This window comes from Eriocheir sinensis, chromosome 34 (genome assembly GCF_024679095.1).
Source record: "Eriocheir sinensis breed Jianghai 21 chromosome 34, ASM2467909v1, whole genome shotgun sequence".
Lineage (NCBI taxonomy): Eukaryota > Metazoa > Arthropoda > Malacostraca > Decapoda > Varunidae > Eriocheir > Eriocheir sinensis.
Window position 1 is genome coordinate 1,536,611 of NC_066542.1, and position 18,108 is coordinate 1,554,718.

An 18,108-nucleotide genomic window follows, 5' to 3' on the forward strand; every position below is an offset into this window, starting at 1 on the left:
TGAGGAGACTGGAAGCGGTTTGAGGTGGATGAAGGAGTTTGGACCGCAGAACGAGAACTTGAAAGAAAATACATTCACAGCTACAAAAAAAAAAACCTCCGGTATAAAAAAAGTGCTTTAAAAATACTACACCTGAAAATCCTGTTTCGTGGATGGGAAAAAAGATTAAAAAAGGAAAAAGGTCCACACATTTTTTAATACGCGTTCACAAATAAAATAAAATAAAAAGTGACTGAAATAAAATGAAAAGCCGTCATTCAGCGGCTAAAAATTCTTCCGTCTGGCAGCCAACCGCACGAGGCAAGGAAAGAGCAGAATTTCGCGCGAGAGTTATTACGCACGCCAAATTCATGCGTCGATTTGTATTCAAGTGCGTTTACGGGACACGAAGAGTATTGGAGAACGTTCTTATGGCCTTGCCGAGTATAAATTCATTAACTCCCTCTCTGCATACATACACCTCATTATTTTTAACCCTTTATCGGGCAAGTGACTGTCAACAGTCACTTAAAACGGCCATCTTCTCGGCCTCCTCGTATATATCCGTTAACTCCAAGCTGATGTGTTCTGGGCGTCAGCCAATCACAAAACACTCTTCTATGTTGTGACTCATGAAGCAGACGGAATCCTTTGTTTTTATTGGCTGGGCAGCAAGACAAACACGGCAGTGTGTGATCGGCTTCGAGACGGGGTGCATCTAACGTTGAGTGCTCTCCACTCATCTCGTCTCTGCATACTACAGAATGTCGGTAAGTGTCTGTATTCTTTACTGTGGATAGTTGAAGAGTTGTGCTAACTAATGATACATAAAAAGTTTTGGTAAGTGATAAACTTACTTTGATAAATATGTAGTGAAATATGAAGTGACTGCTGGTGACAACATGCCCGGAGCGTCGAGCATGATGCTTGACTGCTGGCGGTCACTTTGCCCGGGGCTTCGGGATTGACGCTTGCTCGTCATTACACACATATATAATATTTTTTTATGATTAATACATATATATACACTAAGAAATTCGTATAATGAGGTCAGAGTTAAAGCTGAATTTCTATATTACGTAGTTCCGCATAACACAGTGAATATTTTTTTTTTTTATCTTACAGATCAGCCTCACTTCATTTTACGGTCAAAACCGCAAAGTCATTGTACCAACCAACCCTGCTGGTAGTGATGATGACCAAGAGCTTGACCTATCTGCTGATGATGACGCTGACCCTGACTTCGAGCCTGTGCTATCCCAGGATTCTTCCAGTGAAGATGAACTCAGGCCTAGCCACCAGCTCAAGCGTCAGAAAGGTAAGGTGTTATTGCTCTTGTTGTTGTTGTTGCTGTTATTATTATTATTATTATTGCTACTTTTTAGTTATCATTATTATTATTGAGCGTGTGACAAATGCAAGCATCAATCTACGATGATAATTTCTAAACACTTTAAATAGGCTACCTTTTTTCTTTCAAAATCCCTTTTAAATGGGCTTTAAATCATCGTCGTATTGGCTGTCGGTACTTTAAATTTCATTTATACTTATATATAGTGTACATTATTGTAATTGATGCATTCAGCTGTTGTTTTACGACAGAGTTAGAAAATGGTAATGTTATAATTATTTGTTAACGAACCGTATATATTTTGCTCTTTATTGTAAGAAAAGTTATACGTACTCAGCTAAGACTAGGCTATATTTGCATCTGTGTATGACACATTTTGCTTTATTGTAAGCTAGTCTTGCAAAGTCATCTTTGCCACTGAAGTAGGGTAATTTATTTCTATTTTATTTTGTAAGAATATTAAGGTAAGGCTTTTATGTTATTCTTTTGTTATTTATTTGCAGCTTCTTCTCAAACAAGGAACCTTGCAATAGCTGATGTGGAAGATGACTCTGGAGAGGATGGAAGGATCAAGAAAACACCACTTCAGCTTCATCACCGTCATGGGAAAAAATGATATATACCCACCTCCTCTTCCTGAGAAGCCATACCCACAGCCTGATCATATCTCTACACCATATGAATATTTCCTGAAGCTTTTTCCTTAGAAGTCATAGATCATATTGTTTACCAAACAAATTTGTATGTGAAACAAATAGACATAAACACGTCATTTGCCACTAACAGGGATGAAATTATGAACTTCATAGGCATACTCTTGTATATGGGAGTTTGTGAATTACCATCTTGGAGGATTACTGGGCAAATGAGACAAGAGTCCCCCAAGTAGCTAATGTGATGTCATCCAAACAATTCAAATACCTGAGAAGACATATACATTTCAATGATAATGAGTTTGCTGAGGAGTCAGATGACAGGTTTTATAAGATCAGACCAATGTTTAACTTCATTAGAAAAACATTTCAGCAAGTTCCTCCTTCTACCAAACAATCCATTGATGAAGTTATGGTAGGTTATAAAGGCACAAGAGCAGGAAATCTCAGACAGTATATCAAATCTAAGCCAACCAAGGGGTTTCAAACTCTACTGTCGTGCCAGTGATGATGGTTTTATACATGACATTATTTTGTATCAAGGGGAACTACATTCACTGCACACCCAGTTTCCTTACACAAGCTGAGAGTAGTGAAAAGATAAGCACTAAGGTTGTTTTGACCTTGCTAAAACAATCACCAGCACTACTACTAGTTCTATATATGCAGACAACTTTTCACCAGCCTACATCTAGCCAATATGCTCAAGAAGCATTATAACTGTAGGTACACAGGCACTGCAAGGGAGAATAGAGTTGGGAGACCTCCACTTATGTCACCTAAATATATGGGAAACACTAAAACCAAAAGAGGTTGTTTTGACTATTGTTCAAGTAATGGGATATTAGTAGTAAGGTGGAAGGACAATAAGGTTGTGACACTAGTAACAAATGACAAAGGTGTCTTCCCACTGAAGAAGATACAGCGGTACATCAAGGAAAAGAAGAAGAAGGAGGAGGTGGACTGTCCCTTGTTGTGTCAGAGTACAATGCTCATATGGGGGGATTGATAGAGTAACATGCTTGTACAGCTTTACAGGACTCCAATGAAGTCAAAGAGATACTATCTAAGGCTCTTTGCCTATGTCTTGGACCCATGCTCTGTTAATTCCTGGCCTTTACAAGAGAGATTGTGAGGCACTGAAGACTCAATTCATGTCTCTCAAGAAATTCAGGCTAGCAGTGTCTAGCTTCACAAGGTGTACCAAACCAACTCTTGGTCGAGTTTTGAGGAACTCAGACTCCTCAAGCTCAGCTCCTGACTTTGAAATGCCTGTTGCAGTCAGGGGACAAAGAGTCACCATCCCAGAAGACTGCATTAAACTGGACAGCAGGAAATTTCATTTCCTATGTAAGTTGACAGGCAAACCTGCAAGCACTGTAGCAGAAAGGGTAACATCATAAGATCACACATAGCCTGCTCTGTTTGCAAAGTAAACCTATGTCTAAAGCAGACCAATAACTGCTTTGTAGACTTTCATCAAGCTAAATAGATTTCACTAAACAGTCTAATGAATCATGTAGGTGAAGTAATGGGTTTGTGGAAAGCATTTCATGTTTTATTTTTTTCTTTCTGCAACCTAACAATGTATTTACTCAAGAAACAAATATTTTTTTTCTGTTCAGTACATTGTTAGAGACATATGTGAATCATTTGCATATATTTCTGATGAAACTACTAGTAATTTCTATTTATGATGGTAATGTGGTATGTGATTAAAAATTAGTCATATCATATTTTCAAGGATAAACTGGATCTGTTATATATTATTTTTTGCCATATCTTTAGGTGAGAAAATATACAGATCTATAAACTGTGAAGATTATAATTTCATGCCAAGTTTATGAGGAAGGGTCATGATTATGCATATATTTTTATATAAATATATTAATTAAATACATTTATGTGCTTCAATAAAGCTTCAAATGTCTATATGAGTTTCAGTAAATAAAAATTGTTTATTACATAATACTGGTGTAGCCTTTTTGGTCATATAATATAATAAGATATGTTCAAATGCATTTCACCGTGGCCTGGGCCAAGTGACTGTCAGCAGTCATGCATGGTTTACATGAGCCGGGAAGGTTACCGTTTGTAGTCACTTCGGGTGGAGTTAAATGCCCCAAGACTTTTAAATTTTTGAAAAACTGTTCATCAGTAAAAGTGTCTTATATTTTATTGTACTTTTGACCTACTATAGTTTTATTATGATATAACTCCGATTTCAATGAGTGCCTGATAAAGGGTTAACGTCCCATAATGTGTACAAACGTGTATATGTAAGTGATTGTATTTATGTATGTGACATCTCTCTCTCTCTCTCTCTCTCTCTGTTGTGTGTGTGTGTGTGTATGTATGTGTTCCATATGGACGAGGTAAAAAATGGAATGTATGAACAACCGAAGGGAATAAATGGAACAAGACATCAGGTTAGAATAGTTTTCAACGCCACTAAGGAATGAAAAGTTACAAACTCCTCCGCTCCGGCCCTACAGGTTTTTTCACCGTTATATGGGTCAGACATTTTCAACCCCTCTTTCTCGTTATTTTTATTTTTTTATATTTTCAGAGTTATGCGCGAGGCTTTCAACTCGTCGTTATTATTAGCCTGATCTCAGTATTTTCTGTGCGTGTTGCCCCTGCGAAGATTTATTGTTGTGTGCGTTATGCATTTTGTTACTGCACAGCTTGTACCCGTCAGAGAGAGAGAGAGAGAGAGAGAGAGAGAGAGAGAGAGAGAGAGAGAGAGAGGAAAAATAGATTAAAGAAGTAACTACTGGCTTATGCCTTGTGTTCTATTTTACTGTATGCATGAAACACACAATTATTATAGTTTCATATATTTTTTCTTAGCTTGGTTCATACATTTAAATCTGCTAACATTTACAAACGCATAACCGAGGAAAGCTGTTCGTGTCACTAGCTGCACTCTTTATCGGATCTGCTCGTCTGTCCCACACTGCTGCCACAATGATTCTCGCACTGCTGTCTTTCTCCGGTGCGCTGTTACCCCTTTTAACCCACTAACTGCATTCTCCCCTCCTCCCTCGCCTTGTTGCACGAGGGTTACTACTCACTCTACTTCATATTTTGTCATGTTAACGGCGTAAAATGAATAAACTTATTTTTTGCTACTGTCATCAATGGAGAGCTCAGCTTACTTGTTTGCACTGTGTGGGTGTGGGTGTGCGTGTGCGTGTGGATGTGGGGACTCGCAGAAGTAGTGGTAGACTTGATCCAGTAAAAGTGAAATAATGAAATCAAATGTCAGTGTGTTGACAAAATCTTTGTGAAGTGTATCGATGTTAGTTTATAGGGTGAATCTCTTTGTAAACAGTTGGCATGAATAACTGTTTTGATCTCATTGTATAAAGTGCTGAGCAAGTATCTCCTGACTTCTTTTGTAAGGTTCGTGTTATGGGTCTAGGATTTCGTTGCCATTTTGATACAAGTGACTTGCCTCAGTACTGTGTTTGATCTTTGTTAATTAGGTGCTGGTGCAAATGGCTCGATCTCTGTTTGAACACGGTCGTGGCAGTGTTGGACGTTTCTTTGTTCCCTTTGTGCCCCAACTTTTTCCAGCACCGGCACTGACAAAGGGTTGAACAGATTCATAGGCAGCAGCTGCTGCAAAAGTCAGTCGTGTCGTTCCTAACTTATTTTTCAGATAACCTGTGACTTATTTCACCTCCCTCTGTCTCTATCTGGCTGTGTGTCTGTCCTGTCTTTCTCTGTCGCAATAATAAAAGCTCTACCTAAACGATCTGTGCGTAACAGTTTTCAGAGCACGGCTTGAAACTTTATGAATTTTAGAGCAAAAATTAAATAGAAGTATTTTTTTATATGGCTTATTTATTTTTCATGTTCATTGTAACAAGTTAAATGATTCTAGGTGAAAGGTTGAGTTCAGCAAGATTTCGGTCACAGTTGAAGGTTTTTTTTTTATTTTTAGGAAAAGCAGAGCAGTCAGGTGGTTAGTGTGAACTTAGGTAGAGTCTGTCTCGGGAGGTTAGCTAACTTATTTGATATCGATGGCAAACGTCATATATCAGGTTTCATTATCCTATATGTTAACGTTTCTCATTATCTAGTGCCTCTCCATCATAGTGGCTCTTTATTTCTACGGTAAATGAAGGCATTCCATAGGGAGGAGGAATTCCGCCAACCTGATTCTTCCACAAAGTAAAAAAAGAAATTAGCCGAAAAGACTATCAAGTCTTTGACCATACGTGGGAAATGAATCAGGAGGAGGAGGAGGAGGAGGAGGAGGAGGAATAAGAGGAGGAAACATGGAAACATGGAAGTGCAGGCAACATAAAACCTATTGGCTCATTACGAGGTTGCCCGCTTTGGTGATTTAATCTGCTCGACAGCCACTTGGGGCCTGGGGAGCAGATGAAAGCACCTCGACATATAGGAGCAGATGAAAGCACCTCGATATTGAGGAGCAGATGAAAGCACCTCGATATTGAGGAGCAGATGAAAGCACCTCGATATTCAGTTTACTCCCGACGCAGCGAAGTGACGGTCGATTTTATATTTGAAGGAGTTGATAGTATTCGCATTTACTACTTCTGAAGGAAAATTGTTCCACTGACGGATGACTCGGTTTGAAAAGAAACTCCTTCCGATGTCTGTGTTACATCGACTAGACTGAAAGGGTAAACCGTTATTTCTAGTTCTTAGGTTGGTTTGCAGTTCAAAGAATTTGGAGTAATCGACGTTACTGAATTTTTTCAGATACTTGAGGACTTGAATCATATCCCCTCGTAGGCGTCTTTTCTCCAATGTAAAGAGATTGAGTCGCTTGAGTCGTTCCTCGTACGGGTGAGCCCTTAAGGTTGGTATCATCTTCGTGGCCCGTCGTTGAATCCTTTCCAGTAAATCAATGTCCTTTCTGTAATTTGGAGACCAGAACTGTACTGCATACTCGAGGTGCGGTCTTACCATGGAATTATATATGGATAGCATCACGTCTGGCGTTTTACACTTGAAGTTCCTCGCTATGAACCCGAGCATAGTGTTGGCTTTGTTGTATGCTTTTTTACAGTGATTCGCGTGTTTCAGGTCACTGCTGATAGTGACTCCAAGATCATTTTCCTCCTGTATCGCATGCAGAGGTATCCCATTCATGATGTATGTGTGGTTACTATTTCTGGACCCAATGTGCATGACTTTGCATTTGCATTTTTCCGACCATTCGATAATTTGATTGAGGTCTTTCTGAATGATTTCGCAGTCGGTATTTGTGAGGGCCTTTCCCCCACCTTGGTGTCATCAGCAAATTTCGATATTGTGGATTTCAGTCCTGATTCGAGGTCGTTGATATATATGATGAAGAGAATGGGTCCCAGAACTGACCCTTGAGGCGCTCTACTAGTGACTGGAAGCATATCGGAAGGCTGTCCGTTGAGTAGTACTCGTTGTTTTCTGTCGGTGAGCTCCAATGCCCGCCGAGTGCAGTTTCTTAAGGAGTCGCTCGTGCAGTACCTTGTTGAAGGCTTTCTGAAAGTCCAGGTATATAACATCACTGGGGATGTGGGCATCCCAGTTCTTATATATACCTTGGAAGAAGTCTAATAAATTCGTTAGGTAGGAGCGCTTGTTTCTGAAGCCATGCTGGGTGTCAGAGATTACATTATTATCTTCTAGAAACTTAACAAGTTTGTCTCTAACAATCTTTTCGAGTATTTTTCCTGCCACTGATGTCAAACTTATGGGCCTGTAGTTTTGTCTCCTTTTTTTTTTAAATCGGTGTTATGTTCGCCATCTTCCAGGCTTCCAGGACCTCGTTCAATTGAACAGACTGGTTAAATATGTTAGTGAGTGGCTGAAGTATTTATTGTTTAAGCTCTTTTAATAACCGCGGGGACAAACCGTCAGGTCCTGTTGACTTGTTCGTGTCGAGTTTATCCAAATACTTTTTCACTTCTTGGTCGCATATTGAGTCAATTTTCAGGGGCGTGATTCCCCTCGGCGGGTCAGGGCTCTCGGGCATGGTCTCGATGTCCTTGACTGTAAATACGGATGCGAAGTTACAGTTGAGGATTCTGGCCATCTGTTTACTGTCCTGAGTTACAGCTCCAGTCTCGTCTGTCAGGGGACCAATATTGGATTTTACTTTCTTTTTCGATCTGATGTATGTGAAGATTTTTTTTTTTTCTTGATGTCACGCGCTATTTATTTTTCGTAGTTGCGTTTACTACTCCGAATAAGGGTGCGACAAATTCTGAAGCTGTGTTCGTACTGTGTACGGGCTTCGGCCGTGTCATTCTCTTTCATTAGGTTACAATTCCTTTTTTTTTTAAAGTTTACCGCCCTTTTTATTTCTCTGGTCATCCACGGTGGATCTATAGCACCATTTACTCGCCTGGGTCTCGTTGGCACTGTAGCCTTTTTTACTCCTAAAAGCTTATCTTTGAAGTTGTTCCATACGTTGTCGATTGTATTGTCGGTTAGGTGAAGTAGGTCCCAGGTCGCAGAGGGAAGCAGCTCACGGGCTAGGTTGAAATTTTCTTTTTTGTAGTCTGGTATCACTGACGGATTGTCTACGAGTTTGTGACTTATGTTGACATTGAGACGGATTAAGTGGTGATCGCAACCGTTAATTTTTTCACCAACTTAACAGTCGCGAATGAGGTCGAGGTCGCTTACTAACACCAGATCCAGCAGATTGTTTTCTCTTGTTGGTTGAGTTACAACTTGAGTGAGGAACGAATCCTCCACCATTTCTATAAGCCTGTTACCCTCTTGATCTCCAGACAATTGTCCCCAGTCAATGTTAGGGCAATTTAAGTCCACAATTATTATTGCTTCTTTACTTTGTGTTAAAGAGTGAAGCTCTTCGTACAGGGCAGTGTCGTCTTCTGCTTGTTGTTTTGGAGGCCTGCATACGGTCGCAAGTGTTAGTTTCTTATTATTCGCGGTTATTTCCACATAGACGGAGTCGTAATTCTCTGCGTCCTGTTTGTCTATTTTTATAGCAGGGAGCGTACTTTTTACGTAGCAAATTACTCCTCCTCCTTTCTTTTGCATTCGATTTTTTGGGAAGCTTTCGTACCCGGGGAATGACGGTTCAGATACTAGATGTGCAGAGTTTTCAGTTTTCTTTTCCACTGTCTTCGTTTTCCTCTGACTTCTTTCTCTTTTCCTTTCTTTCGTCCTCCTCCTCTTCCTCCTCCACGTCGTCTTCCGTCCCTGCATGCGCCCGGCTTGAGATGCCGGGCGCAGTATCGGAACTTGTTTTGGGGTCAAACTTATAATTAAACTGAATACCATTAATCTGACTCGAGGTGCAGAGTTACTCCTCGCACATGCCAGCCTCAATTTATCCTCCTTCCTCTTGCCCACGCATGGCAAAGGCACGAAAGCCAGAGGGGCAAAGAGGAAAGGAAAGTAAACGCAGTAGTACAAAAAAGAGAATAACATACACACTAGTGATCAGAAGGGTAGTGCGCGTAAGTCGTAAAGAATTATCATCCTGGAAGAAAGAAGCGTTAGAAAAAAGAAAGACAATAGAGTAAGGACACTAGATAATAATGGGAGATAGTTTAATACTGAATAAAAATTATGCAAACACTAATGATCAAAAGGAGGCCGGCCAGTATGCATGGATTGGGTTTAATGGAATATAGGAGAAAAGGGGAAGGTAAAAGAAAGCCCGTAAAGCCAGGAAGTTGAACGGGAGGGTCGGCAGGGTGTGTGCAGGGAGGGTCTGACCTCACCTATCTCACCTGCTCATTAAACCGGTCATTATCCGGCACCTCACCATGATCACCTGAGGCTAATGGTTTAATACTGTTAAAACATGACTAATCAGTTTTCAGGCGAGTGCTTTTCGCCCTTTACGGTGTCTGGGACGTAAGGCGACGCCCGGCACGAGGCAGTGGCGAGGATGACTAAGTTTGTTTGGCGGGTGAGGCGCAGGGGAGGTGGCGGCGGCGGAGACCCTTGAGACACGTGAATCGAGGCCCGTCTTGCCGCCCGTCACCTTCCCTGAGGGCGAGGCGTGTGTGAGGGGCAGGCGGCGATGCGTGACCCTCGGCTAATGGAAAAAGTTTGGGGTAAAAAGTATATTCAAGCTTATTCTGGATTTCTTTGTTCTATGAACTCGGAAAAAAAGAGAAGATTCTTGGTAGCTTGACGCTCCGGCTGATTACTTTCATAGTGGTTAGGGAAACACGTCGGTCTCAGCACATTTTTCACCGCGATACTGAAAAACCTGTATTTAACCACTCCGGTAATTAATTGGTACCGCTTCTATAATTAATTTCCCCGAATGCGAGCAATAAAAATATCCACGCATCATCACGTCGCCTCACACTCCTCCCAGCGGCGCCAGGGGTGGGGGGAGGGGGGCAGGTGCCGAGGTGTCTGGCGCTCCCTGCCCGATGCACCATGGTTCCCTTCGTGCGCCCACCTGACCTACAGCTGCCCAGTCATGTATAGAATCTCTGGCCGCTCGTTATCACTAAACATCTCTGGCTGGGGTCATGCAGATAATCCAGTCTAAGTCAACATTTACATTCTATATTTAACCCCGCCACTAGTGATATGCATTTTAACCGAATAACCATCGTTGACTCCATAATATAACTCCACTGAAAAACGTGTCCCAGGCAGTGTGATGTTGTGCTCGCCTGAACACGCCGAGCGATATATTTCTTAGTTTTCCGACCTTCTGTTTTCAGGCCCACAAGTAAACGCATTAAATAATACGCCTAGAGAGAGAGAGAGAGAGAGAGAGAGAGAGAGAGAGAGAGAGAGAGAGAGAGAGAGAGAGAGAGAGAGAGAGAGACCTATTCTTTCCTTCAATATATTTTTCTTTATTTGATGCTCAAAAAAAAAAAAAAAAAGATGTGCAACTCCTTTTACAGTTGCCTCAAACTCCAATCAACTTTCGTGTTTAAATGTTTCTTTGAATATCATTTGTTATTGCATTGTATTAACATTTCATATTTTCTTCTCTTCAGGATAAGCATTATGCCTCAGTACGGGCGGGACCACTCCGTCTGCATCAGCACTTCGGCACACTTTAATATGCCATTTCCGGCCGGTAAGTACTAATTCGTCTTAATATAGATCCGAATTATATCAGACCAAGATTCACCGTAACAGATTTGTATGTTGTCGGTTTTCCGGTATAAATTATTGGTTTGTAGCTTCCATTTCTACCGCCATGAATGAGGAACGTGAGCGGTTAGAAACATTGCCCTCCACCGTGGCCGTAACTTCAAAGACACTTTTCTCCGTCTTAGGATCACAGGAGGCGGGTTAACTTGACACACGAAGCGGGCCTACTCAAGATTTATGAGAAGTCAGACTCAGCTGAGATTTCTTACATTTCAAAAGTGGCTTCGTGTGTACCTTGGTGATGGATGCTGGCAACTCGACTTTTCGTTTTTTTTTTCAACTTTTATGTTACGGTTTCCTTTTTATTCGTTAAGTCGTAGTAGTGAGCGTCGATGATAATAATGACGGAGATAATTACAATGATGTAAGGTGTGTGTGTGTGAGTGTGTGTGTGTGTGTGTGTGTGTGTGTGTGTGTGTGTGTGTGTGTGTGTGTCTCAATAACACATATTAAGTTACATTTTTAACACTTTGAATTCATTATTCCACATTTAAGACTTTCCACTTGAAGCAGTAATTAACACCTTTCTATCCTTTACTGGGACAAGCTTATTTGTGGTGATCGGAATGGCAGTGGCAACAACAGCGATGCACAAAAATGACCTCAATTATAGTTATAGGTTGGGTTAAGGGAATTATCAAACACATGATAGCCTGAAACTTATAGCATAAATTAACCAAGAAAAACCTCCCTTTGTTAGATAACTAGTGTCCTTACTGAGGAAGCATACATGATTTTTTTATGAGTAAAGACGTATAGTAACTGTTCGGAGTTTTGTTAAGTTAGGTTGAGTTCAGAGAATTTTCAAATACATGATAGGCGGCATATTATGGCATGAGTTACCAGAGAAAGAACACGTTATGTTATACAGAAAGTTTCGTTTAGTAAGGAGGAATAAATGATTTTTATGAGTCAAAACGTATGGTAACTGTTCGTGGTTTTGTTAGGTTAGGTTAGGTTAGGTTTAGGGAATCTTCAAACAAACCTACAGCATATATTAGCAAAGAGAGCCTTCACTTTGTTCTATAGAAAGTCTCATTTGTAAGGAAACAAATATGATTTTTTTTTTCTGAATCAAGACATACGGTAATTGTTCAGAGTTATGTTAGGCTAGGTATTGTAATACAAAGACCTCGGAGATGCCATTCATGCCAAGGTTGAGTTTCCTTCCCACTCGGTTACGATGCCGCCGGTCCTCTGTGCCTCCTGTGGTACTTGTGAGCCCCGGGTGTCACTTGTAACAAAGCCTGGTCAGGAAACTTGTAACATACCGTACAAACCAAAGACAACAGTGATGAAGCATGGAGAAAACACACAAGACCAATCAGTCATTCCGTCTTTCGCCTTATCAGTCGCCTAATCAGTCAAAATCAATCAGCGTCCGGGTCCACAACTTTACCTAATACCTTGCGTCCCTCCCCTCTCGTCCCTTCCCCTCGCCTCTTCAATCCACAATGGCAGAGACGTTTTCCAACAAAATAACACAACGGAGCAAATTCAGCGCGACGTCAGCACAATTGCCTCTCCTCTTCCAAGTGGCTTAGTGTGTTAAGTTCGGGAGGAAAGAGGAGAGGGAAAGGAGGATGAGGAGAAGGGGTATTTGGTTACTGGGGGAATGAAGAACATGAGGGAGGGGAATTCAGGTCATGTGAAAAGGACGGCAGGTCCAAGAAGTCAATCTGAGGTGAGTGGAAAGTGAGGGTCATTGTCCAAACTACGGTCCTTCTGGTTGTTGCCCTCCAAGTTCCTTTTCCAGATTCTCTCTCTCTCTCTCTCTCTCTCTCTCTCTCTCTCTCTCTCTCTCTCTCTCTCTCTCTCTCTCTCTCTCTCTCTCTCTCTCTCTGTATAATAATAAAGGTGTTTAATAATAACAGTCCTCCCACCACCACCACCACCACCAGTACTAATGTAAATCCCGAGCATGCATTGTCTAACTTTGAAATAAAACCCGATGAAGTCCTTAAAGCCCTCATATCACTTAAAACAAATAAAAGTCCAGGACCTGATAAAGTATATCCAACTCTGCTGAAAGAAACAAAGAGCGAAATACTCACCGTATTCAATATGTCCTTGCGACAAGGCATCGTCCCTTCAGATCGGAAAAAGGCTAACGTGACACCGATTTTTAAGAAAGGAGACAAAAAAGTACCAGGTAATTACAGGCCCATTAGTCTAACTTCGGTTGTAGGTAAGCTACTTGAGGGCATAATTAGAGACAAAATTGTGAGTTACCTTGAAAGCCACTCATTAATTGGGGACTCACAACATGGCTTCCGAAACAAAAGATCCTGCCTATCAAACCTATTAACCTTTTATAACGACCTCTTCACTGTTTATGACGTAAACAAATCACTGGACGTAGTCTATCTTGATTTCCAGAAAGCGTTTGATAAAGTCCCGCATCATAAATTACTTTACAAATTAAAGCAAATAGGTATAGACGGTCAAGTAAACCAATGGATCGCGAATTGGTTGAGCAACAGAAAACAAAGAGTAGTGATTGACGGATTTAACTCAGAGTGGGCGCCGGTCACTAGTGGCGTCCCTCAGGGCTCGGTTCTTGGCCCAGTGCTCTTCATTATTTACATCAACGACGTGGATGTTGGACTCAATAACCGCATTAGTAAATTTGCAGACGACACAAAGATTGGTAACTCGGTTCTCACTGACGAAGACAGGCAAAGCCTCCAAGAGGATTTGCACAAAATTTCAGCTTGGTCGGATAGATGGGAGATGCCCTTTAACGTAGACAAGTGCCAGGTCCTTCAAGTTGGAACTAGGAATAAGAAGTTCGATTACGAAATGCGCGGCGTTAAACTCAAAAGCGTTCAATGCGTCAAGGACTTGGGGGTAAAAATCGCGTCAAACCTCAAATTCTCACAGCAATGCATCGATGCAGCAAATAAAGCGAACAGAATGTTGGGCTTCATTAAAATAAACTTTTTATTTAAGAATAAAGATGTAATATTCCCGCTCAACAACAGTTTAGTCAGACACCACTTGGAATATGCGGTACAGTTTTGGTCTCCCCACCATGCAAAGGATATTGCTAAATTAGAAGGTGTTCAGCGTCGGGCAACGAAAATTATCCCTTCCTTGCGCAACAAATCCTACGAAGAAAGGCTTTCTACCCTTAACATGTTCTCTCTTGAGAAACGTCGCCTCCGAGGAAAACTGATCGAATGTTTTAAAATACTTAATGGTTTCACGAATGTAGACAGATCAACATTGTTTATGATCGATGACACTTTGCGCACGAGGAACAATGGCGTAAAACTCAGATGTAGACAAGTAAATTCAGACTGCACCAAATTTTTCTTCACCAACGTTGTAGTGCGAGAATGGAATAAGCTCCCACCATCAGTGGTCCAGTGTAACACGATTGGCTCCTTCAAAAATAAGCTCGACCGTCACTTCCTTCAACTTAATATCAACTAGAGTAGAAATGCAACGTTTTGGAGTCTTCTGATTAATGTAAAATCACTTAGGTTTAAGGACAGACCACCAAGTCTGGACCATGGGGTCTGTGTGGTCTGATTTTCTATGTAAATCTATGTAAATCTCTCTCTCTCTCTCTCTCTCTCTCTCTCTCTCTCTCTCTCTCTCTCTCTCTCTCTCTCTCTCTCTCTCTCTCTCTCTCTCTCTCTCTCTCTCTCTCTCTCTCTCTCTCTCTCTCTCTCTCTCTCTCTCTCTCTCTCTCTCTCTCACCTGCCTTTCATTCGTTCAATCCTTCCCTCCTCTCCATCCTTCCTTCTCCCCTCCATGCTGTTTGTTATTTCAGTTCCTCCCTTCACTGACAATTCGCTCTCACGGACAATTATTACAAGTTTCTGTGCTTATACGCTCATATCCCCACAAGGCAACTTCTCTTGCATTACAGTGGGATAAAGACTGTTGAAGTCAAGATATGAAAGGAAAGTGCTTCTATCATGTTTTGGATTAAACTGAGGGTTCGTGTAGATTTTATTGGCGCGTACAAAACGACCCACAACATTTGTGTAACCCCTATGCACATTTGTTTGAATACAATGATATATGTCTGGGCTACTAAGCACTTCTATGTAATTCCTGCTGTGTTTTTACCAGAAAAGAGTCTTAGGCAAATCCTGGCAGGCTAACATAATTTACAATATCCAACCTCCACTGGGTTTTCAAAATACCTCGCCACTCTAGGAAGACATCACATAGAAGGCCAACATCTACTTTTACATAAAGCAACAAATAGTCCTTCAGGCTCTGACACCCAGCTACTTTCCAAACATTCTGAGCATGTTCATAATCACTTTCGGAAAGTTCTGCTTCTTGAAAAAATGTTCGCGGGATGGAAGACGTGTCTCAGAAAATCGTTCCATCGAATCCATATAGTTATAAAAAAAAAACTGCTTTCCCTTGATCAATAATGGCAACGCAGGTGTTGGTACATCTTTCAACATCTGTTGTGTGCATATGGGTTCGTTCCCATTACTGATGAATTGGTTTGCTAAAGCCGCGAGTGAACCAGACATAAAGGCATACGAGTCAATAAATCTCAAGTCATTTATGATGACTTCATGGTATTTGTGAACTGAACGTTTTGGTCTTAGTTTGATTTTCAAGTCAGGTATCGTTAATTCACGCAGGATTAACGACATGTCGTAATTAGCATTATGTGCAATGAGAGTGAGCTGCAATTTGCGATTTTTTATTTGGAGGTTGCATCTATTACAATAAGCTCCAATGTAATTGTTTCCTGATTTTTCATCGTCATGATGTTTTACTCCTTTACCTTTTAAAAAACCCTGTTTACAGAGAAGACAGTGAGTTTGTTCATTGTGACGTGTCATATCTTCATCGGTCATATTGATTTTATTGTAGCCTTTATAAAATTTTCACTTCTTCCAGGCACGCTGCATTGTATGAATAAAATGGTTTACAGCATTACTTCCACAATAGGATCCGCTTTGTACTGTTTTTTTCCGTTTCTATTCACTATAATGTAAGCATACGCTATGGCAAAGTTATGTCTCTTTACACATCCAGACACATTCGAAGAAGGCTCTACGAGAATACTCTCAAAGTCATAGAATGCTAAATAGGATGGCTCATATGCCTTAGCATGATTAATAAATTTCACAGTAGACCCCCGGGTGGGAATCTTAGTCTTGTGATCATCGTTGGGCAAATTAGCACATGTTCAGCAAGCGTTGTCTTGTTTTCACAGGCGCACAGGCAGATATCGCAAACCTTTTTTTTTCCCGCGACGTTGGCAGGTAAACAGGTTCATGTATGCGTCAAAGGTGTCTAGGTGTCTGTTCCCAACAACAGACAATGAACAACTTCTTGATCTTTGAGCCCCTTTCTGACTAGAGTTAGTTCTCCTTTTTTGTCTTCAACGTTGTCTAGACAGTAAACGCGAATACTTATGTTGTTTGATCTTTCAAGCCGACCGAGGTCTTCCCAGGATACCGAGGTTGGAATGTTACCTGTATTAATAGAGGCCAAGCAAGCATTCTCACATTGTCTGCCTGGTGGAACTACATTTCTTGACTTTAGATAGCGATAAGCTGTTAGAACTTGGAAAACACAGTCCGTGGGTCCTGAAGGGCTGAGAACTTGTGTTTTCCCTGGAACACCCTTAGGATAGGAAACATACTCTCCAATACTATTGTGCAGCATTATAAGAGAGAAGGAAAATGTTACGCTAACTATTTCATCTAACGTAAATCCACTGCCCTCTTCGTCTGACATGTCATGTTCAAACCGATTAACAAAATATTCGGATAGCTCACGTACATATAAATCTATATCATCATAGCTAATTACCTGCATATGACTTCTCATATCAATATCTCTATATTGAACTCCGTCGTCCGGGTCTTCTCTGACTAAACACAGATGCATGTCAACGTATACTTTAAAAGAAGGAGGTCTTACCTGCTGGCAGTCTTGGAATACAGACTCTACTGCCTCGCGAAGACGGTCAGTGTTGTTGTTGAAATACGATGCAATGTCTCCGTTGTCTGCTGGTGGGATGGGCACGTCGATCGTTGTTAAAGCCCCGTTGAAATGTTGGCTTATTTCACCGGGTGTTGGTGAGGGTGTTGTTGCTGGCCGACCCGGGCTATAACCGCTGGGCCCTGGCTGTGGAGAACTGTTTGGTTGAGAGAATCCCTCACGACGGGCTTGCTTTTTCCTGCAGGTGTCTGAAGAAAGGTAAAATAATAGTAGAGGGACCAGTGAAATTACAATTTTTTCCTTTGAACAGAGGTGTGCGCAATAAAAAAAAAAACGTAGAAACTTACAGCTTGTTCCTGTATTCGCTGAAGAGGAGGAGCAATGGCTGAGCCTACCAGACCCGCCTTCTTCGGAGATAGCCCTTAAGGAATATGAAACACATAAATGAAATTAGATGAACCTCTCTGCCCCGCACATATTTTACTGTGACACTTAAAATACAATATGGGAATGTGTCTCTTTTAAAACACATTTTAACAATATTGCATTTCAGAACATATTAGGTTTTGGCCTACCTTTGGTTTTGACTGGCTTCGTCGCTGAGACCCGTCCGTGGAGAACAACTTCCATTATCGCTGGGGCCTGGTTGAGAGAAACCGACATCTGATCGATCAGAGCTAGACGACGGTGTCTCTTCTGAAAAAGATAGAAAGACTAAAGTCGATATAGAACATGTTGCCAAACTCTCTACCCCCCTCCCGTCATCCACAGCTGCTACTGTTTTTTTTATGACAGTCATATAAAGTAACGCGAGTATTTAAGTACTTACCATTGTTTCTAGTGGATATATATTTCGATCCAGTCCCAAGGTCCTCTGGAAGACAGGTCGCCCTATGAGCTGCGAGCGTGGACAACGGGAAGTAATTATTACACCATGAACATTTGATACAGGTGTGTACAGGGATCCTCATGTTTGCGAGAAACAAGAACAGGAGACCTCCTGACCTGAGATCTCCTTGAGAAGCTGTGAAGGGCTCGATGGTTTGACGACCATAAATA

The 18,108-nt window shown here is 41.3% G+C and overlaps 1 protein-coding gene across 1 annotated transcript; it reads left to right on the forward strand.

Annotated features, from left to right (window-relative positions):
• The first annotated feature begins 475 nt into the window (after positions 1-475).
• LOC127007173 (uncharacterized) lies at positions 476-1,946 on the forward strand. The gene is made up of 3 exons (XM_050877890.1): positions 476-749; positions 1,105-1,297; positions 1,834-1,946. The coding sequence occupies exons 1-3, from the start codon at positions 744-746 to the stop codon at positions 1,944-1,946; spliced, it is 312 nt and encodes a 103-aa protein (XP_050733847.1). The 5' UTR covers positions 476-743.
• The last annotated feature ends 16,162 nt before the right edge of the window (positions 1,947-18,108 follow it).

Excerpts from the sequence above, each read along its gene's own strand:
- LOC127007173 (XM_050877890.1), top strand. Across the intron at positions 1,298-1,833 it reads CCAGCTCAAGCGTCAGAAAG|CTTCTTCTCAAACAAGGAAC; the intron begins GTAAGGTGTTAT and ends ATTTATTTGCAG.